This window comes from Micromys minutus (assembly GCF_963924665.1).
Source record: "Micromys minutus genome assembly, chromosome: 1".
Lineage (NCBI taxonomy): Eukaryota > Metazoa > Chordata > Mammalia > Rodentia > Muridae > Micromys > Micromys minutus.
In genome coordinates, this window is record NC_137969.1 from 219218411 (window position 1) to 219240093 (window position 21683).

The 21683-nt window shown below is 40.4% G+C and overlaps 1 protein-coding gene across 1 annotated transcript in view; it reads left to right on the plus strand.

The window, feature by feature from the left end:
- Window positions 1-7366: 7366 nt before the first annotated feature.
- The window catches only part of SYT16 (synaptotagmin 16), a gene marked incomplete at both ends in the record, with an annotated part of 91369 nt that continues 77052 nt past the window's right edge, over window positions 7367-21683 (plus strand). The window contains 1 exon segment of the mRNA XM_080927277.1: window positions 7367-7889. Within this exon segment, the coding sequence (XP_080783403.1) occupies window positions 7367-7889 (523 nt within the window).

Genomic DNA, 21683 nt, shown 5'->3' on the forward strand with positions numbered 1-21683 from the left:
ACATAACAAACTTGCTTTTAAAAGAAAGCACCTGTGGATGCTTCGGAATCGTGTGAAGGATGGTTGGCCGTCCATTTTGTAGTTCTTATTTTCACGGCATGCATTATTCATCTTCCAAACCTTCTTAGGCAATTCAAAATGACTTTCTCCATCAGGCTTCATAATGGTCGACTTAATTAGCTTCAAGGCCAGTGTGTCAATAATAAATAACTGACATTTTGTAGACAAGGGAAGTTTTCTGACAGCCGCCCATGAAGAGACAGTCTAATAAATCCAGTGTTCTTGACTTGTTCTCAGATTGTCCTATGAATCATACTGGAGAGTGATAAGAGGGTTTTCCAAGACAATTTAGCTTTCAAAAAATGCTAAACATCCGAGTGTGGTAGAAGGCAGACTTATTTGTATACGATTTTGACTTAGAATTTGGTTACCTGGAAACTATACTATTGGAAGCATTTTCTTGTCCTTTAGAATGCAGCTTATTATAGCTTATTCTCCAGCTTATAAACCTTTAAACTGACAGGCATGCACACTTACCATATATTTTTATGGTTTTCTACAAACGAGTGCTTCTTAGGTCATAACTTTTCCTGCCCCCATGTGAGAAATCTGTCATTACAAGAAAATGAGGTCAAAAAGATTTAACTGGCAGCTTTATAGGTTCATAAGCATTTTAACTTTCTGTACACAATTGTCTTTGGTAGAGAGTTTAAAAATATTCGAGAAAGCACAAAACTCAAAAATTTCATAGTTTTCTCATATGGAAAAACAATTCTGTTGTTTTATGCTTAGTAATTTTCTATTTGAAATGATCATACTTAAGTTAATCACTGTTACAATTAAAACAGAATTCTAATAAAAGTTAAGATTTTCTAAAGGGACTCCTTGGAAATCCACCATTGACTTTTCTTTTCTTTGTATTTATCATTACTATGTCTTTCTTAGATTTCTAGATTACTCAGAGTACTTTTAGAGGTAGCAAACCTTTCTAACCCCCCTCCAACAAGTATTCATGTGTTGTGTGCACTCACTCGACAAACACAAACATTTCTGTTTTTTATTTTATATTTCTCATAATGATAAACCACTATCAACTACATTAATCCAGTATTAAACCCTTTCAAGACTATAAGTGTATTTTTTTCTTTTAATCCAAGGATCTTAATGGAATCTTTGTTTGTTTTCCTTTCTTGTTCCTTTCTTTGTTTCTTTCTTTCCTAATATTAACTGTCACCTGTGTCAACTTGACCTTGCCTAGAGTGACCTGAAAAAGAAGTCTAAATTGAATAACTGTCTTTATGCAGTTGGTTTCTAGGACTGTCTGTGAGGTATTATCTTGACTGATAATTGGTATAGAAAGCCTTAGCCCACATGAGCAGGAGCATTCACTGGGCAGGTGATTCTGATCTATACAAGGAAGTTAACTGAACATGAGCCACAACGAGGGAGCCAGGAGACAGAAGTCTGAGCTTCAGATTTCTACCTTGAGTTCTGGTATGCCTTCCCTCCACAATGGGTTATTACCTGGAAGTTTAAAATTTAAGCCAAATCAACCCTTTTCTGTCTTCTACCAAAGTTGGTTTTAGACAGAGTGTTTTTTTTTTTTTTTTTACATCATAGTAACATAATCTCTTTCTCTCTCCCTCTCCCTTTCCCTCTCCCTTTCCCTCTCCCTCTCCTCCTCCCTCCCTCCTCTCTCTCTCTCTCTCTCTCTCTCTCTCTCTCTCTCTCTCTCTCTCTCTCTCTCACCAGAAGCTATGGTTCCCCGAGGCTTACCTCCTTCTACCATGTGGGTTCCAGGGATTGAACCACGGGCATTAGGATTAATGGCAGGTGTCTGTGCCATCCCTGGAGTCTCTGCCCCCTCCCTGAAATAGGCTCTTGCTCTGTATTCCAGCTCTGTGTCCTGGGATTATAGGTGTACACCTTAACAGCAGCTTTAGAATTTTAAACTTTACACAAAAGAATCTTTCTGTGATAAATATTTTTCCCACCCTGCATTATTTCTGATTAGCTGGTGTTGCCCTTGATGGATAGCCAAGGATGATCTTGAACTCCTGATCTTTCTGCCCTAACTTCCATGCATGCATGACCATGATTAGTTTATGTGGTACTGAGGACTGAACTCCTGCTGAGTACTGAGCTAAGTACATCTTCAGCCCTAAACTCTGCTTTATGTACTTTATAAATTTATAACATTTAAAATCATTTTGAAGTAATTTTAGACTTCTGTTTGCTTGTTACCTGTCTTGGCCACTGTTCCCATTTTTGTGATTAGAGAATATGACAAACTTACTTGGACATCTGTCATCATTGATGAAGGACAGTTGTCAAGCCTCAGACAGTCTAGTTGTTCTGCAAACATCCCCTTTCTTAGCCTGAGTCTAGGCCCTGAGTCTGTTTTCTCTGTCTGCTACCATTTGTGCTGCCTTTGTGGTGACTGGTTTAATATGATACTCTACAGCTTGGGCTTGTCTGGTGTGTCCCTTGTGATTTGTTTCTTGGTTTTGGTAAGGATGTCACAGAACTGATATTGTCCTCAGTGCATCCTATTAGGTAGCTCTGTGACTCACTCCTGGATTTGTCAACTCTAAACCCTTGGTTGTAATGACTGTCAAGTTTCTTCATTGTAAATTGCTATTTTCCCATTGCAATTAAAACGTGCTTTGTGGGGAGATACAAAAGATGTATTCCAAAGAACTAAAACTGTAAATACAGATTTGCATCGCTCTTGGTGTGCCCTCTCAGTCAAGTGGACATTTACTTAAATACATCTTCATGATTTCTTTGTCTGTACTGATATCCTTTGGCTTTAGGTTTGTTCAGTATGAGCAATATCCAGTATTGCTAACTGGGTAATGCTTATGTCCAAAGACAGGTGCTGTTCCTTCTTCAACGTTCTAGAATACAACTCATCCCCACCCCATAGATAGAGATTTGATCTCTCTTTTATTGATTTGAGATAATATAATAGTGAATGTTAACAAAGATTTAGAACTCATCACTGAAAAGAAAGTTTTATTCTTAATATATCCCACCTCAGCTATTATGCTCTTTGGCTTATCTGGTATGTTTTTGAATTTTAGAGAAGAAAGCAACTTATAGTGTAAGGAAATTCCACTTTACATATGATAAATGACAGAATCAAGATGATTTGGCTTTAAACACTTTCATTAGTACCTCCACCCACCTACCCATCCATACACAAACCCACTCATCCATCCATTTATACACGTACCCTACTCATCCATTAACTCACCTATCTATCCATCCATCAATCCATCTATCTATTCATCCACCCACCTACCCACCCACCCACCCATCCATCCACCCACCCATCCATCCATCCTTCCGTCTGTCTGTCCATCTGTCATCCATCCATCCACCCATCCATATACCCATCCATTTATCCATCCATCCATCCATCCATCTATCCATCCATCCATCCATTTATCCATCCATCCATCCATCCATCCATCCATCCATCCATTCATCCACCCACCTACCCACCCACCCATCCATCCATCCTTCCATCTGTCTGTCCATCTGTCATCCATCCATCCACCCATCCATATACCCATCCATTTATCCATCCATCCATCCATCCATCCATCCATCTATCCATCCATCCATTTATCCATCTATCCATCCATCCATCCATCCATCCATCCATCCATCTACCCACCCACCCACCCATCCATCCATACATCCATCCATCCATCCATCCATACATCCACCTACCCACCCACCCACCCATCCATCCACCCACCCATCCATCCATCCTTCCGTCTGTCTGTCCATCTGTCATCCATCCATCCACCCATCCATATACCCATCCATTTATCCATCCATCCATCCATCCATCCATCCATTTATCCATCCATCCATTTATCCATCTATCCATCTATCCATCCATCTACCCACCCACCCACCCATCCATCCATACATCCATCCATCCATACATCCCTCCCCATCCATACATCCATGTACATACCCATATACCTACCAACTTATTCATTTATCCATCCACCCATTCAACATGTTCAGAACTCCTTCCTGCTTCATGTGGGTTCTGAAGTTGTAACCTATAGAAATATTTCCCAAACTTGGGAAGTACTAACCAATCAGAAGAATATTGACAAATAAATACAACTTTATAACATAAAGTCATATTCTAATTGTTCTGACACCATGCCTTTGATTGTAGATAAAGAATTAGCAGATGAAGAAAAGCTATTAGAGTTTCAATGAAAAAATTAGGCAGGCTAGGTATAAAGTTATCCTGGGGAAAAGAAATAAAAATCAGGAAAAAAATTCAAGGTAATTTGTAGAAAGACCTGGAGTATCAGCATAACTAGCATATAGCATCTAGTTTGTTTGGGGTCAGCTCATGCTCAGCTAGACATTCTGTTAGAATGAAAGATGGAGCTGTATGCTTTTTAAGGACAGGAGTAAGTGGATAAAGCCACTGATTTCTCCAAGAGGCCTTTCAGGTCTCTAACACCCTGAAGCACTATTGCTTAGGCAAAATACTTTCTGGGTCAAATGTAAAAGGAATGAAGTCATCCCAACAACAAAAGCAACCAAAAATGGTGGGTTGTTAAATTGGGTGGAACAAATGCTGACAGGAAAATGTACTAAATAGAAAATTTGTGGAATAACACCATTGAAGAGTTTAACAGCAGAGCTTTGAATAGGTTTTATTTTTTAATCTTAACAAAATTATTGTGTAAATAATTTTTACTGAACACCATTTCGTGCATGGTTCTAGTGAGGTTTGTGAATTTATTGACTAGTGATTTGCCAAAAGTATGTTCAGTGCATGTCTAGGCACTGAGATAGACAGAATGAAACAGATGGCCTTCACTCTCCATGGAGTCTCCATTCCAGGGGTGAAGAGACAGTGACTCCAAATGAAGCCCAGGCTGTGGGGAACAGAGGGTTTGATGGAAGCTGAGAAAGATAAGAGGCTGAATGGTGTGAGTGAGTAACATGGTTATGATGGCTTGCAGAACTAAGGCTGATGGGAGATTGATTAGAAGAGGAGTGGGTTAAAGAAAGAGAGTCACAGCCATTGAGGTCCCGTGACCCAAGAGGTGAATCCCCACAGGATACACAAAACCATCTCAAACCAAAGTGACAAACTGGGTGTTAAACAACTGAATTTGAGGATTGGTGGCACATTAAATTTGTAGCATATAGCTATTTGCCTACATCAGTTTTGTTGCTGTTGCTTTTTTTTTAACTTGACGTTTAGAAGGGGTTTGGCCTTGTAGGGAAGCTAACAGAAACACAGAGGCCTCAGCCAGGCTTTGTTTTGTAGCCAACCTAAACCTTTCTGTGTTTTGTTACTTTATTAGATGACTCAGAACTACTGAAGTTTGCATGACACTGAGTTGACTCTGTGAGAAGAGTAAGGGAAGAGTGAGCTAAGGACTGGAGATGTGTATTTTGGGTTTATAAATGTTTAAAAATTAAAACAGTGTTGAAGCTGGGGTGTAGTTCATCAGCCATGCTTTCCTGGAATGCAGAAGTCCTTGAGTATGGTCCTCAGTACCATATAGATAAGCTGCACTGGTACATGTCTGTAATCCTACCACCCAGGATATAAAGGCTTAAGGATCATAAGTTCAATGTCATCTTTGGCTATTTTTCAAGTTGAAGATAAGCCCAGGATACACAAAACCATCTCAAACCAACCAACCACCCAATAGACCAACTAATCAATTCAAAGAAACCATCTCAAACCAGCCGATCACCCAATAGACCAACTAATCAGTTCAAAGAATCCAAAATTAACCAGAGAAACAGAAGTAGGGATGGGCCAGCCTTCTCAGCAGGTGAGTGCAAATGGGAATGAGAAGAAGCAATGGAATACCGAGTGGTTGCAGATACACTGTTAGAGGAAGTCAAGTGCTATACAGTGACACATGAATTATTCAGTTTAAGAGGTGAATTCAGAAAGCCCAGTTGATCTTTAGCTGAAATGCAAGTTCCATAGGAAAGAAGCCCCAGGGTTACCCTATGCCTGGCTTATGCCCAGCACTTAATAGGTACTTAGTATTTGTTGTTTGTTTACTGAATGAATCAGTGCATCTATGAGTCACTAATGAGAAACTTTTAAGAAATTAAGCAGTTGTACTAAAGGCTGAGATCAAGAGGCTTAAAGCTTCAGGAGTGGAGTGATTCTGAGAGGGATGCTGTTGTCATAGAAGCAACTGATAACATCCTACACTGGGATAGCAATGGGATGCCCATATCCATGTATATACATACATCTGCCTAGGTTTGTGTTTGCATATGAGTCTACAGATATAGGCACATTCTCTTGGATCATTAGAGTGCCCTGGTGTTTTATGGATGTCCAGGGGCTACTTCTTTCAGACTATGAATCTTATAGTATGTTTTAGAATGGATATATGCTGTGGAGGGCTATCTTCAGGAGATGGGGGCACAGACAAAGGCAGAAGATACCAAGGAAGCTGGATGATCCATTTGTCATGCACACATTTTCAGTACAAGTTCTCCCCAAGAATAGACACCATTTCTAGAGATTGCATAAAACTGTAAAACTCTATTTTTAAGATTTGTTGGAAGCTTTTAAATTTCAGACACATATTCCTTTGAGAGGATAAACCTTTGTGTCTCAAAACAGAGATGCCTGTGCGTTAGCTCTCTGGGGTCTGCATGTTTGTGCTCGAAACCTCCAGTTTTTCTTGCATTTTAAAGTGTCATGCCTAACTGGCTGTTCCCATGGATTCCTTTACTCTTTTCACATTGTTAAGCTGGTCTATGGGAAGCAGATTTCTCTCAGTCCACGTGACTAGACTTGGCTGTTGCTAATGGAAGTTGTGCATGAGTGTGAGGAGGTGTACAAAACCTGAGTAGACCTCACACTTAGATTGTCAAGGTCATTTTCATTTAGCCATCAGAAGAGTTCAGTGTAATCCTTCTCTGCCCCCCAAATGCTTTGTGACATTGATTACAGGTATCTGGTGATGGGTCTACAGTTGTGACTTTAACAGCTGTAAGCATGTCTTTCCTCTGTTTCAGCTGAGAAGTGTTGAGAGTGAAATGGTCACAGCCATTAAGAGGCCACCCTATCAAACACAGTTGCTCTGTTCCCTGCCAAGACCTACTCCATAGACCTTGGTGCAAGAGCCAGCATGCTGCCTGGTTTTACTTACTGCCAACGGTGCTTACGTACTGCACATATTTTCTTTATGTGTGTATTAATAAAGTTTTGCCTGTTATAAAAAAGAGACCTCCAGTTAAATTTCTCATTGTGCTCATTCTGTATTTCACATAAGTTCAGAGTTCTGGAGGAACCAAACAAGTGGACTCTGGAGACAGGAGGTAGTTGGTCATGGTGTTGGTCATGGCATCTCAGGATGTCCAGAACTTCTTCCAACCTTTGTCTTCTTGGCTATCCCGAGTTTATGAAGCTCTCCAGCAAGCCGGGGATGCGTTATCTGCTTCACTGGTTCTTCTTAGCAAACACGATTCGGCTCTGAGTGATAAGCCAGAACAGGACTTAGATGCCACTCAGATTCAGGAAACCTACTTGGAAGATGGAGAACAGGACAACGATGGGGATCCAGAGGAGGCAAGCTCCCTGTTTCTTGAAGAGGACCATTTCTCATGCTCTAATAGTGATTTGCAGGACTCTGTCCAAACAGCAAGCCCCAGACTTGGTCAGCAAGCCAAAGACTCAAGCTCTGCAGCACCCCAATGGCCCAATAAGATCCCAGGTGGCCTGAAGCCCACCCATGTGCTTTCTTCTATCGCTGAGGAAGAGCATCACTCTGAGAGACAGAGATGCGGCCTTCAGCATGGCTCTGATACCCAGCTCCCTGGCACTTTAGAAAAAGTTAATGGAAGAAAACAAGGTAAGCTGCTCAGTACCACTGTTTCTGTGCTCCTCTAGACGCCTTGTAGAGTTCCGCTTTGATTTAAGTATTGATTTTAAGCACTGATTTTACCTTTTCTTCGCTACTTGCACATCCCGTCATCCTGGCTTCTGATTTGAGAGATACAATCCATAGGAATATTTTTGTTCTGTGAAGCCTTATAAGATCCATGTTTGGACTCCATCTTTCAAAATAATAGTTCTGAGCAAGTGAAAGGCTTAAAATGAATCCGAGGGTTCTGTTTGAGAAGTCCCTGTGCACATGCCATGGTTGTTAAAATATCTTTAAAAATGTTCTCCCCCCCCACCCCTTTCCCTCTAGGTTAGGAATTTCTAGATGTTACTATATTATTCAGCGTGAAATCCTGTGGAAACAGCCATACTTGTTGCAGAATTTGTAGTTGATAACACTCCAAGAATACTGCTCACAGCGTCTGACTGGGATGGGATGTGAGATGCCGGTAGATGCTTTCATTTGCTTTTAGCCTGGAATGATGAGAACATGGTTAATAAGAGCTGCCTATGATACTTTATGTTGTCAGAACTGAGCACAGAGCAGGGCTTTAATAAAAGTCCTGTCGCTACAGAATGAGTGCGGTCAATGCTGGGAAAGACACTGGCTTACGTTGCAGCCTACATGTTCCATGGCTGTAATCTAATGTGTAGAGTGGTCCCAGAGACAGAGGCAAATGGTAGGCTGAGTGGGGGGGTGGGATGTGTGTGTCATGTGTGTATTCACACGATCCATACAGAGATTATTCATACCCAGGTGAAATCATTAACTCCTTTCTTGTTGGAGGGAGCCAATATTTCTAGGACATCATATTGCCTCTTTATTTTCAATGAGTCTTCCTAGTGTCACCTTTTAGGTAAAGGTCTTACCAGACATGTGGGATCTTGGTGGATGAGGAAACAAAATATTTTATTCTTTTTACAGCACCTTTTTCTCTCTTGGCATGAGCACGTGTGAGTGTTTATTGTGCATGCATGCTTGTGCGTGTGAAGAAGTTCAGACACTGAGTTGGACTTCAATTGCCCGACACGTGTTTCTGAAACAGGTCTCTCACTGAACCTGGTGGTTGTGTACTCAGCTAGACTAGCTGATCAGCAAGTCCCTGCCAGCCCCAGTACTAGGGTTATAAATAGTAGGGTTATAAAAGCCCAGCTTCTGACATGGGTGCTGTGAATCCAGACTAGGGTTATAAATATACAGTTAACCCAGATTCTGACATGGGTGCTTTGAATCCAGACTAGGGTTATAAATATACAGTTAACCCAGCTTCTGACATGGGTGCTGTGAATCCAGACCAGGGTTATAAATATACAGTTAACCCAGCTTCTGACATGGATGCTGTGAATCCAGACTAGGGTTATAAATATACAGTTAACCCAGATTCTACATGGGTGCTGTGAATCCAGACTAGGGTTATAAATATACAGTTAACCCAGATTCTACATGGGTGCTGTGAATCTAGACTAGGGTTATAAATATACAGTTAACCCAGATTCTACATGGGTGCTGTGAATCTAGACTAGGGTTATAAATATACAGTTAACCCAGATTCTACATGGGTGCTGTGAATCTAGACTAGGGTTATAAATATACAGCTACCCCAGCTTTTGACATGGGTGCTGTGAATCCAGACTTAGGTCGCCAGGCTTTCATAACAAGCAATTTAGAGGCTAAGTCCTGCCCCCACCCTATACAGTGCTTCCTTCATTTTTACTGAATGAAATCCTGGAATGAGTTGGTGAAGTCAGGCAGGCTAATATCCTTTCTGAAGCAATAGTTACTAATGACTACTGTTTTGAGTCTTCTAAAATTATTTGTGATGTGGCTGGTAGAATTTTAGATTCAAGTTGAAATTTCATACTGGTTTTAGAGATTTCTTGTCTAATTTGAACTGTGTAAGTTTATGTATAGTTGCCTTAATAGATGCCAGGCACTGATTTCTTTTTGTAAAGTTAATTTTCATAACAGTAAAACATACCACTTACACTTGCTATGGTAAGTGCCACCTGAGCTGTAATGCAGTAGGACTTGTCAGAAGGAGAATGGATTCTTCTGAGGTAGAGCTGCTCTTAGTATTGTTGCAGAACATTGCCTATGCTCCACTGTGGGGAGGACACAGAGTTAGGTGTTCTGATCTTAGAACACACTTCTTATCTCCTATTAGGAACACGATTTCCACAAGATGAAATTTACCTTAGCCTGTCTACTACTGTTTTGTTACTGTTTAGAGTATTTTGTAACCACTACCTCAAGTAAGGTACAGAACAGTTTTATTATCTCAGAGAATTCCTGGACTTCTTTATGTAGGCAACTCTCACATCTACCTCCTCATTGTGGTGAACATGAGCTGATACATTTTTCTGTATTATTATATATGCATGCATATAGTCCATACACACTAGTAGATTCTTTGTACCCAAAGTCATTAATTCCTTTCTTGTTGGAGGGACTCAGCATTTTCAGGATACCACAGGATACCAAGTAGAGTATATTGTATAAAAAAATCCATTTTCAATTAAAGAAATAGATTTCTATTACTATTACAGCTACTATTAGTGTTTTTAGAATGTCATCTAAGAGATAAGTTTGTGTTCCTTTCAAATCTAACTTCCTTCACCTATTGTAACACGTTTGAAATCTGCTGATCTTTTTGGCCCTTTATGTTGCTGAAATCCACGTACTCACTAGTTTGTTGATTGGATTGTCCACTGAGAGATAGTTTACTTGTTCCTAGTTTTACTTCCCTTCAAGAATCAGACTCATCTATCCTTTCTCTGTCTGGTCTCACTGGACCAGGTTGAACAAGAATACTGAGAAAGCACATTCTTAGTCTTCCATTCAGTGTAAAGCTTTCCTGACTACTTCACTGCTAAACACAGGCTAAAGAAGTTCTTTGGTACCAGTTGGCTGGATGTTTGTCAAAAGAGAGTACTAAGGTTGGCTAAACAGATTTTTGTTTGTTTGTTTGCTTTTTGTTTTTGTTTTTGTTTTTTTGCCAAACTAAAATGTCCACAATAGACTTCTTGTATGCTGTATTGCAGTGGGTCACACGGATTGACTTTGAGATCTTGAACTAAGACCAATGTAGCATGAAGAAAGTCCTTCTTGTCAGGTTGTGATGCTGTTTTCATTGACAAACATGACTGGCTGGTGTTTTTCTGAGGGCTTTCTCATGGGTTTTCATCAGGGATTTGGATATGAACCTGTCTTTTGTGGTGCTGTGGATGAAACCCAGAGTCTTGGACATAATCGTCTGGCACTCCTCCCCTCCCCCGTATTTTTTATTACTAAGTATTAGCAGTTTCTGTTATTTTTCATTCAACTCTAAATAATTCAACAAATACCTCTTTAAAAACCAAGCAGGTGAATTGTCATTGCCAGGTGCTTGCAGAAATGAAAGGGAAATTGAAAATATATTCTCTACCCTCCGGGTTTTCAGTTGCAATGAGAAGCAGGCACAGACACAGATATGCACGCAGGTGTACAAAGACAACAGAGTGAATGCACACAGAGACTTAAGTGTGCCTTGGAGCTGAGTGGCAGGACAAAAAAATCTTCAGCCTGCCTGTGGGGGTCTGCGAAGGCTCCGTTTAGTAGGGAATTCATGGTGGAGGACGTTGAAGGGAAGGTGAGTGTTTTCAACAGTGTTGAGAAACAACAGGCTGTGCACACAGTGACAACCTCAGTATAGCAACAACGCTTAGCCCAGAGAGGAGGGCTGGAGCCGCGTGGGATTTCTCGGGGCTGGAATGAAAAGTTCAGCAGTGCACATGGAGAACCATCATGGTCAGACACCCTGAAGACACTTTTTGCTAATACTGCAGAAGGTATCTGACCTGTGACATGTTCTTTAGCTGAGATGTGGGGGCTACTGTAACAGCTTTAAACCAGTGCCATGTTTTCTTTTATTAACGATAGGTTTTTTTTTTTCATACAATATACTCTATGTTTTTGTTTCCTCCTGTACCTACTGTTTCTTCCCACCTCCCTTCCCATCTGGATCCACAAACAGGTATCTAAGGAATAATAGTAAAATACAACCAGGCAAATAAAAATGAAAAAAAAATCAGAATATGTCAAGATGATGAAACAAACAATTAACAACAAAAGAGCCAAATAAAAACCACAAGTTATGTGTATGGATGCAGAGGCCCATGCATTTGGACATTCAGGAACCCCATAAAAACCACAAACTGGAAGCTATGATAAACATGCAATGGGCCTATCAGGTAGAATAAAACAAACTAAAGCAAGCCAAAACAACAAGCCCTACCCTGATGTAACATCAAATGAGACAAAGATCCTCCAAGATGACTTTGGTTTTGTTTTGGCCATCTACTGCTGTGTCTGGGGCCTGCCTTTGAGAGGAGTTTGTTTCTCTAGTGAAACTACCCTGCAGAAAAATGAAATTTTCATTTGCAAGTGGCTACCAATTGGAGATGGCTTCTGGGTTAGGGCTGGAGTGTATGCCCCCTCTTCATTCAGCTCTACGCAGGCCTGATGTATACTGGCACGGTCTCTGTAAGTTCTTATGGGCACTGGTTCTGCTGGTCTAGAAGGCCTTGACTCCTTTGTGCCTTCCATATCCTCTGGCTCTTACAACCTTTCTGCCCCCCTTCTTCTGCAGAGTTCCCTGAACCCTGAGAGGAAGGATTTGATGGAGAAATCCCTCTTAGGGCTTATTGTTCTAAGGTCTCTCAGTCTTTGCATAATGTTTTGACCGAGGTCCTCTGTATCTGTTCCCAACTGCTGCAGGAGAAAGGATCTCTGATGCTGGCTGAACAGAGTGCTGATCTGAGTATAGCAGAATGTCATTAGGAGCCATTTTATTGCTATGTTCCTTTAGCAAAACAGAAGCATTAAGATCTCTCTGAGGGCCCTCGCCTATCTAGTCGCAGATTCTTAGCCTCCCAAGCAATACTGGGTATCTGTTCCATCTCATGAAATGGGCTTAAACTTGAACCAGATGTTGGTTGGTTACTCACACAAGCTTTGTGCTACTATTGCACCCGGACATCTTTTAGGCCAGCCATTCTTGCAGATCCAAAGCTTTGTAGCTGGGTTTGTGTTTACCTTTCTTTTTTGGTACCATGCAGAATATCTTCCAGTATAGGAGCATTAGTTTGTAGGGGCGAAGGTTCAAGGTAGGCACCAGTTTGACTCCTCCATGTTCAGTGATTTGTAAAGGTGTTTCAACAGACACTCTTGATATGTCACTGATTTTAGTGTCTAAGTGATGCTGACTTCATAAAATAAATTCAGAAGTTATCATCCCAAAACTTTGCTTAGATTTATAATTTATTAGTGCTTAATAGATGTTTTATACCCAAGGCTTTTATTTATGTGTTTATGTGTGTGTATGTGTGTGTATGTGTGTTTGTGTGTGTGTGTGTGTGTGTGTGTGTGTGTGTGTGTATGTGTGTGTGTGTATGTGTGTGTGGGCAAATAGAGAGAGATAGAAACAGAGAGAAGGAGCAGGGAAAGAACATGAGAGAGCAAAGCACAAAGTTAGAGAATAACTTGGGGGATTCCATTCTCTCCTTCTCGGTATGGATCCCAGGGATAAAACTTGTTATGGTTGGTAGCAAGTACCTTTTTCCACTGAACCATCTTATGCTGTCTAATTACAGGTTTTCAGGGTTTGAATTTTTGTGTTGGGAAGGTTTGGGATAAGAATTTAATTAATAGGTATTAGATTATCTTAATTTTATTTTTAAGTGATTTTTGGCATTTTGTGTTTCAAAGATATTTTCATTTATACTATTATTTTATGCTATTTCTTTATTACTTATTGATGTTTCTAGGTTTTGAATTGGCATTTAAAAATATTTTTGTTTTGGTCTGTCTGTAAAGAGAATTGTCTGTTTATATTTTCTGCAAGAAACTACCTTTTATTTTTATTAATTGTTCCTCCATGTTTGGTTCTTAATTTCATTGGTTTTTGCTATGCTTGTTGCTTCATTCTTTCTTTAGAGGTACACACACACACACACACACACACACACACACACACACACACACACACACACACACATATATATATATATATATATATATATATATATATATATATATATATGATGTTACTTGAATGCAACTTCAGAAACAAATTCCCCTCTAAGCAATGCATTATCTATATTTAACAAATACAAATGTTTTATTTCTGGTTTCATTATCAATCAAACTAGTTCATAATATACCCTCCTATTTATTCATATGGTGGTTATTTAAAACTATATTGGTTAGATTCCAAACACTGAGAATTCCAGCTATTTTTCTGTGGTTGATTTCTAGCTTAACCACACAGTAACCTAAGTTTATATTTTTTATTACTTAAGTTTTAAGATGTTAACATTTTTGGTTGGAGATTTACCTTTCTGGGGGGGGAAACTATTCAGATTTGTTCTCCTAACCTGAGTTTGTGTTTACTTGTAGACTATTTTGTGTGTACTTGAAGTGACAGTATTCTGAGTGCTCAGTATAATATATAAACACACTATATAATATATAATTGAACTAAGTTGACTGAGTTGCTTTATCCCATTTTCTGTATGCTTTTCTTTTTTGGTGTTTGTTGCAAGAGGATTAGTTTCTTGATTTTCTTAGGGTGAAGTTTCCCTCTTTGTGGTGGAGTTTTCCGTCTATTATCCTTTGTAGGGCTGGATTTGTGGACAGATATAGTGTAAATTTGTTTTTGTCCTGTAATATCTTGGTTTCTCTATCTATGGTGATTGAGAGTTTTGCTGGACATAGTAACCTGGGCTGAAACTTGTGTTCCCTTAGGGTTTGTATGACATCAGTCCAGGATCTTCTAACTTTCATAGCCTCTCTTGAAAACTCTTTTGTAATTCTGATCAGTCTGCCTTTATATGTTATCTGTCCTTTTTCTCTTACTGCTTTTAGTATTCTTTCTTTGTTTTGAGCATTTGTTGTTTTGACTATTATGTGTCAGGAAGAATTTCTTTTCTGGTCCAGTCTATTTGGGGTTCTGTAGGCTTCTTTTATGTTTGTGGTCATTTCTTTTTTTAGGCTAGGGAAGTTTTATTCTGTAATTTTGTTGAAGATGTTTACTGTGCCTTTCAGTTGATATTCTTTGCCCTCTTCTACACCTATTATCCTTAGATTTGGTCTTTCCATTGTGTCCTAGATTTCCTGGATGGTTTGGGTTAGAATCTTTTTGGTTTTTGCATTTTCTCTGATTGTTGGGTCAATGCTTTCTATGATATCTTCTGCTCCTGAGATTCTCTTTTCCATCTCTTGTATTCTGTTGGTGATGTTCAGTAATTCAGGACTGAAGAAGAGTCAAAATACATAGGCACCAAACACAAAAGAAAAAGAAGAAAACAGACCCACAGAGAAAGGAAGAGAGGGGGAGAGAGAGAGAAAGAGGGAGGGGAGAGATGAGGAGAGTGGAAGGGGAGGGGGGAGAGAGGGAGAGAGTCAGTTCATTATCTTTACTTTCTTTTGTGTTTGGTGCTTACACATGCCTACTGTACTTGGGAGAAGGAATGGTGAAACTAGTTTTCTTCTTTCTTTCTGGAAAGGGAAGCCTTCAAATTCAACCTTAACAACATTCTGACATAGAATCTCATCCACCCCTTCCCGTTGTACAGGAAGCAAAGAGCCATAGGAGATACAGGAGGGACCAAGCCTGTGGAGGTGGGGGGTAGGTATCTATAAAGAGAGGTAGTCTACTGTGCCCTCTCTTATTCACATGTGCATCTAACAACCTTCCTCCCACAAAGGGCTATGGGAAGCTGACAGGCACAAATGAGCTGAGACACTGGCTCTTTCTTTAACTTTTTCCAAAGCTGTGTCATTTGTTTAGTTTCTTCCCAAGGACCCAAAACTATTTCCAAAACCCTGGCTCTTGGGTCTAAGGTGACCAGGATTGTTGCATGGCCTTTGAGAGAGACAGTTTTGCTATCGGAGATTACCCATGGCTATAGAAAGAGGAACATTACTAAGTTGACTTCAGGGACGATCCACTTTTCTCCCTTTCCCTGAGGGGAAATGACCTATTTGTTCCAAATTTTCTTTTGGCCACTGAACCAAAGCCCTTGTTTGTCTTTATTCAGAATAAACACTCAGCAACACTAGAATGTGTGACTGGACTCTCTTGGCTATACAGATGTTAAGATACCTGTAGGTTTTATATATGTATATCCTGACTCCCAGGGGTAGTGTAAGCCACTCTGCTAAAGAGACATTTGGAAAGAGGCGAGGAAGAGCAGCATCTTAACCTGTGATTTATGTGCACTTTTTATGTGCACTTTTTGAAAAGCCTTATCAAGCCCACTTTTCCCATTTAATCTTGAGTTCTTTTCATAATGTCGGATCTTGATTTTATGTTCCTTAATGTGCCATATTTTTCTGCACAATAGGTTTTAAGCTAAATTGGCCCAAAACAAGAGGGATGCTGAATGCTTTTTGTAACCATGGAAACATTTCTGGGCACTTATTGAGGACCTGGCTGCCAATAGTAAATGTAACAGAGAAAATAGACATGCTTCATTTAGCAGTTGCTGATGATTAAGAGGCAGAGAGACTACTTACAGTGACATCCCAACATAGGCCTTTTGGTTGAAAGTCCCAGATCCAAACAGCAACTTTCCACCAGAGAAGCAATGGTTACACCCTTGGTGTGTCATGGGAAGGAGTCCTAATCATGTTGGAAAATCAACTTTGTTTTCAGATTTTCACTTGAAGGTTTTTTTTTTTTTTTTTTTTTGTTCCTTGTGGCTTTTTTTTTTAACCACATATATTTGTTTCCAAGAAATATGCTTGCTATTTCCTGAAATAGCCCGCTAATGGAATTAATGTGTTTCAAGTCTACTGCCATATAGAACTTTAGAAACAATCTTTGGAAAGATGGAATGTGTTAAAAGGGAGGACAGCAGGCGTTTAGAGCATGGTGACATCATTTAACTTTCTAGCCAGTTCTCTGTAGTAAGGTGTCTTAGGGTTTCCATTGCTGTGAACAGACACCATGACCAAGCAACTCTTATCATGGACAACATTTCATTTGGGCAGGCTTACTGGTTCTGAGGTCCAGTCCATTATCATCATGGCGGAATGTATTTCAGGTAGGCACAGCTGGAGGAGCTGAGAGTTCTAAGTCTTGATTCAACTTCAGTCAGAAGGCTGGCTTCCAAGTAAAGAAAATGAAGGGCAGTATTTTACCAACAGGAAAACAAAATCTTGTTTGTAAGAATATTAAATTTGCCCTGTCAGCTGTCTCAATTTTTCTTCCTTTTGTAGATATTGTTTTCATAATGATAAAATATATCTTAGACGTAACCTAATGTAACCATTTCATATAAGGTGCTGCACACACTGTCATTTCTAAAGGTTGTACGGGGCACCTACAGATATACAGTTCCTCATACTTGAGCTGGCCCTGAAATACAGGCCCTTGAATTCTAATAACATTAAATTTACTTTCTTTTAGCCTGTTTTCTTGTTCTAACCTTTCCACGGCCAGTTTCACCTCATTTTTTAAAAATTGGAAATCCTCTGCATTTACATTTCAGATTATTCCCTTCCTCCCAGTCCCATTCCCCTCCCCTTCCCATTCCCTCCATGGAGGTGCTCCTTCTACCAACCACTCTCTTCCACCTCAGCACACTGACATTCCCCTACACTGGGAAAATGATCCTTGGCTGGACTAAAGGCCTCTCCTCCCATTGATGCCAGAGAATGCCATCCTCTGCTGCATATGTACCTCGGGCTATGGGTCTCGCTATGTGAACTCATCAGTTGGTGTTTTAGTTCCTGGAGTTGTGGTGGGTTTGGATAGTTGGTCACTTTGTTCTTCCCATGGGGTTGCAGACCCTTTCAGCTCCTTCAGTCCTTTCTCTAGCTCCTTCATTGGGGTCCCTGTGTTTAGTCCAATGGTTAGCTGCAAGCATCCTCCTCTGTATCAGTGTGGCTCTGGCATATCCTCTGAGGAGGCATCCATATCAGATTCCTGCCAGTAAGCACTACTTGGCATCAGCAATAGTGTAAGGGTTTAGTGGCTGCATATGGGGTAGATCCCCAGGTGAGGGAGTCTCTGGATGATCTTTTCTCCAATCCTGGCCCCTCTATTTGTCTCTTTATTTTCTCCCATCAGCATTTATTTTCTTCCTTCTAAGAAGGGCTTAGGCATCCACTTTCTGGCATTCTTTGTTTTTGAGCTTCATAATTTCTGTGATTTGTTTCTTGGGTATTCTGAGCTTTTTGGGCTAGTATCTGCTTATCAGTGAGTACATACCATGAGTGTTCTTTTGTAACTCGGTTACATTACTCAGGATGATAGCTTCAAGTTTCATCCATTTTCCTAAGAATTTCATGAAGTCATTTTTTTTAATAGCTGAGTAGCACTCCATAGTGTATATGTACCACAATTCTGTATCCATTCCTCTGTTGGAGGACATTCAAGTTCTGTCCATTTGCCTAGGAATTTCATAAACTCATTGTTTTTAATAGCTGTGTAGTACTCTGTTGTGTATATGTACCACAGTTTTTAAAACAATTCCTCTGTTGAGGGACATCTGGGTTCTTTCCAGCTTCTGGCTATTATAAGTAAGGCTGCTATAAACATTGTGGAGCATGTGTCCTTGTTAGATGTTGGAGCTTCTCTTGGGTATATGCCCAGGAGTGGTAGAGCTGGGTCCTCAGGAAGTATACTATGTCCAATTTTCTAAGGAACCACCAGGCTGATTTCCAGAGTGGTTGTACCAGTTTACATTCCCACCAACAGTGGAGGAGTGTTCCTCTTTCTCCGAATTCTCACCAGCATCTGCTGTCACCTGAATTTTTGATCTTAGACATTCTGACTGATGTGAGGTGGAATATCAGGGTTGTTTTGATTTGAATTTGCATTCCCTGATGACTAGGGATATTGAGCATTTCTTTAGGTGATTCTCAGACATTTGATATTCCTCAGTTTAGAATTCTTTGCTTAGCTCTGTACCCCATTTTTAATAGGATTATTTGATTCTCTAGATTCCAACTTCTTGAGTTCTTTGTATATATTGGATACTAGCCCTCTATCAGATGTAGGATTGGTAAAGATCTTTTCCCAATCTGTTGGTTGCTGTTTTGTTCTTTTGACAGTGTCCTTAGCCTTACAGAAGCTTTGCAATTTCATGAGGTCCCATTTGTTGATTCTTGATCTTAGAGCATAAGCCAGTGGTGTTCTGTTCAGGAAAATTTCCTCAGTGCCAATGTCTTCTAAGCTTTTCTCTACTTTCTCTTCTATTATTTCAGTGTACCTGGTTTTATGTGGTGGTCTTTGATCCACTTGGACTTGAGCTTTGTACAAGGAGATAAGAAAGGACCAATTTGCTTTCTTTTGCATGCTGGCTATAGGTTGAACCAGCATCATTTGTTGAAAAGGTTGTCCTTTTTTTTATTGAATGTTTTTAGCTCCTTTTTCAAAGATCAAGTGACCATAGGTGTGTGGGTTAATTTCTAGATCTTTGATTCTATTCCATTGATCTACCTGCCTGTTTCTGTACCAATAGCATGCAGTTTTTATCACAATTGATCTGTAATACATCTTGAGGTCAGGGATGGTGATTTCCCATGAAGTTTATTTGTTGTTGAGAATAGTTTTTGCTATCCTGGGTTTTTTATTATTCCAAATGAATTTGCAAATTGCTCTTTCCAACTCTATGAAGAATTGAGTTGGAATTTTGATGGGGATTGCATTGACTCTGTAGATTGCCTTAGGAAAGATGGCCATTTTTACTATGTTGATCGAGGACGGTCTCTCAAGGCCCACCTCCACAGTGACAAACTTCCTCAACAAGATCACACCTACTCCACCAAGGCCACACCTCCTAATAGTGCCACTCCCTGGATCAAGCATATTCAAACCACCACATTCCACTCCCTGGCCCCCACAGTCTTGTTCAAACATATGAATCTATAGGTGCCATACCTAACATAAAATAATGCAAAATACAAATACTCTAACTTCAAAAGTCCTCATAGTCTATAGTAGTCTCAACAATATTAAAAATCCAAAGTTCAAAGTCTTTTCTCAGATTCATTCAGTTGCTTAATTGTAATCCCCTTTAGAGTCAAAATAGAAAAGCAGATCATAGACCTCCAGTATCACAGGATATACAGTACCATTATGAAACATCATAGTGAGGAAATACTGACCCAAACAAGACCAAAAAACCAGCTGGGCAAACTGAACTCTGCACCTCCATGTCTGTTTTAAAGCTTTCTTCAGATCTCCAACTCCTTTCATCTTTTTTGACTGTAACAAACTTCTTTCCCCTTGGCTGGTTCCACTCGTTTGTTCTCTCTGAGGCAAGTATCCCATGGCGCTGGCATCTCTATCATCTTGGGGCCTCCAAGGCAACTTCAGTGTTACAGCTTCTTGTTCCAATGTCTGAGGTCCTCACATGGTCTTTTAAAGGGATCCTCCAAAGGGCTGGTGTCACATCTCTAGCTCTGCCCTCTAGAAAACTCTAGGCTCTAGTTGACTCCATGCCATTGTTGCTGCTGTTCTTGGTGGCCATCCAGTGGTAGTGACATCTCAAACATGTTGGGGCTTTCACTAGGCTTCATCAATAGCCTCTTATAGACTCCTTTTATGGTGCCAAGCCTCAACTCTTTTGCATGATGTCTTCAGTCCTGGGCTGTCAACAGGAGCTGAGGCTGTACCTTCTTCACCAGTGGCTTTACACGGCCTCTCACAGCCTTAGCTGCTCTCCATGACTCCTTCATGCCTTCAAAACCAGTACCACGTGGGTGGCTCTTATACATTACCAAGTGTAGCTGCAGCATGAGGTACAATCTTGGCTCTCTGGAACACAGCTTCTTTGTGCTCTGAGGAAATACTTCCCAGAAAATTTCACCTCATTGATCCTGGTCTCTTCTTAATCACCACTAAATTTTTAGCTTCAGCTAACCAGCATCAGTTGTTCCAGTAGTTTCTTTATGCTTGACTCTAAGCCAGAGCCACATGGCAGAAGTTGCCAAGTTCTATTGCTTGCTGGGTCTGGAAAATGACCCCCTACTATTGTCACCGGATTTCTTTTTCTGTTTTCTAATTCCTTTACTGCCTAAGCTTGCTCTGTTGATTAACCTTGAAGTCAAGAGATCTGCATGGCCATGTCTTCTGAATGCTGGGATTCAAGTTGTGTTCCACCATACCTAGATTTAGGTTTTACTTCCTCTAGAACTTGCTGTGTCCCAAGCTGGCTTTGAACTCAGAGATCTGCTTCCCTTTGTCTTCTGGAGTTAAAGGTGCATCCCACCATGCTTATTGTTTTTTAGGATTGTATTAGAGGGAATTAAACAAATTACAATCCGAATAGCAACAACTGTATTTTATCAGTTCCCAAGGGGTCACAAATTCTTTTGTAGTTGTAGAATCAGTTAATAAAAAATACTCTTCAGAGGTTTTCTTTGCTCTCATAATATATCCAGGGGCCCCTCTTATTTCTAGTGAGCTAATCTAAAGGAGGGGGCACTGAGCCCAGGCAGGAACCATGGGCTTCCTGAAAAACATGTCTTCAGAACATGTGTTCATGCGGAGGAAGTACCTTGCATGCTGTGTGTGGTTTAGGGCTACAGTACCATGGCTACATGATGCATACTCTTCCTCCCCTCAGTCAGCTTCTCTTCTGTAGCTCACCCCTTCCTTTCCCCCACTGAGACCCCTTCAGACCTGCTCTTGAGAGTCTTATTTCAGTAGAGGAGCCCTGCGGTAGGAAGAGTGCCTGCACTGGGAGTTAAGTTGTCCTTCTCACTGGG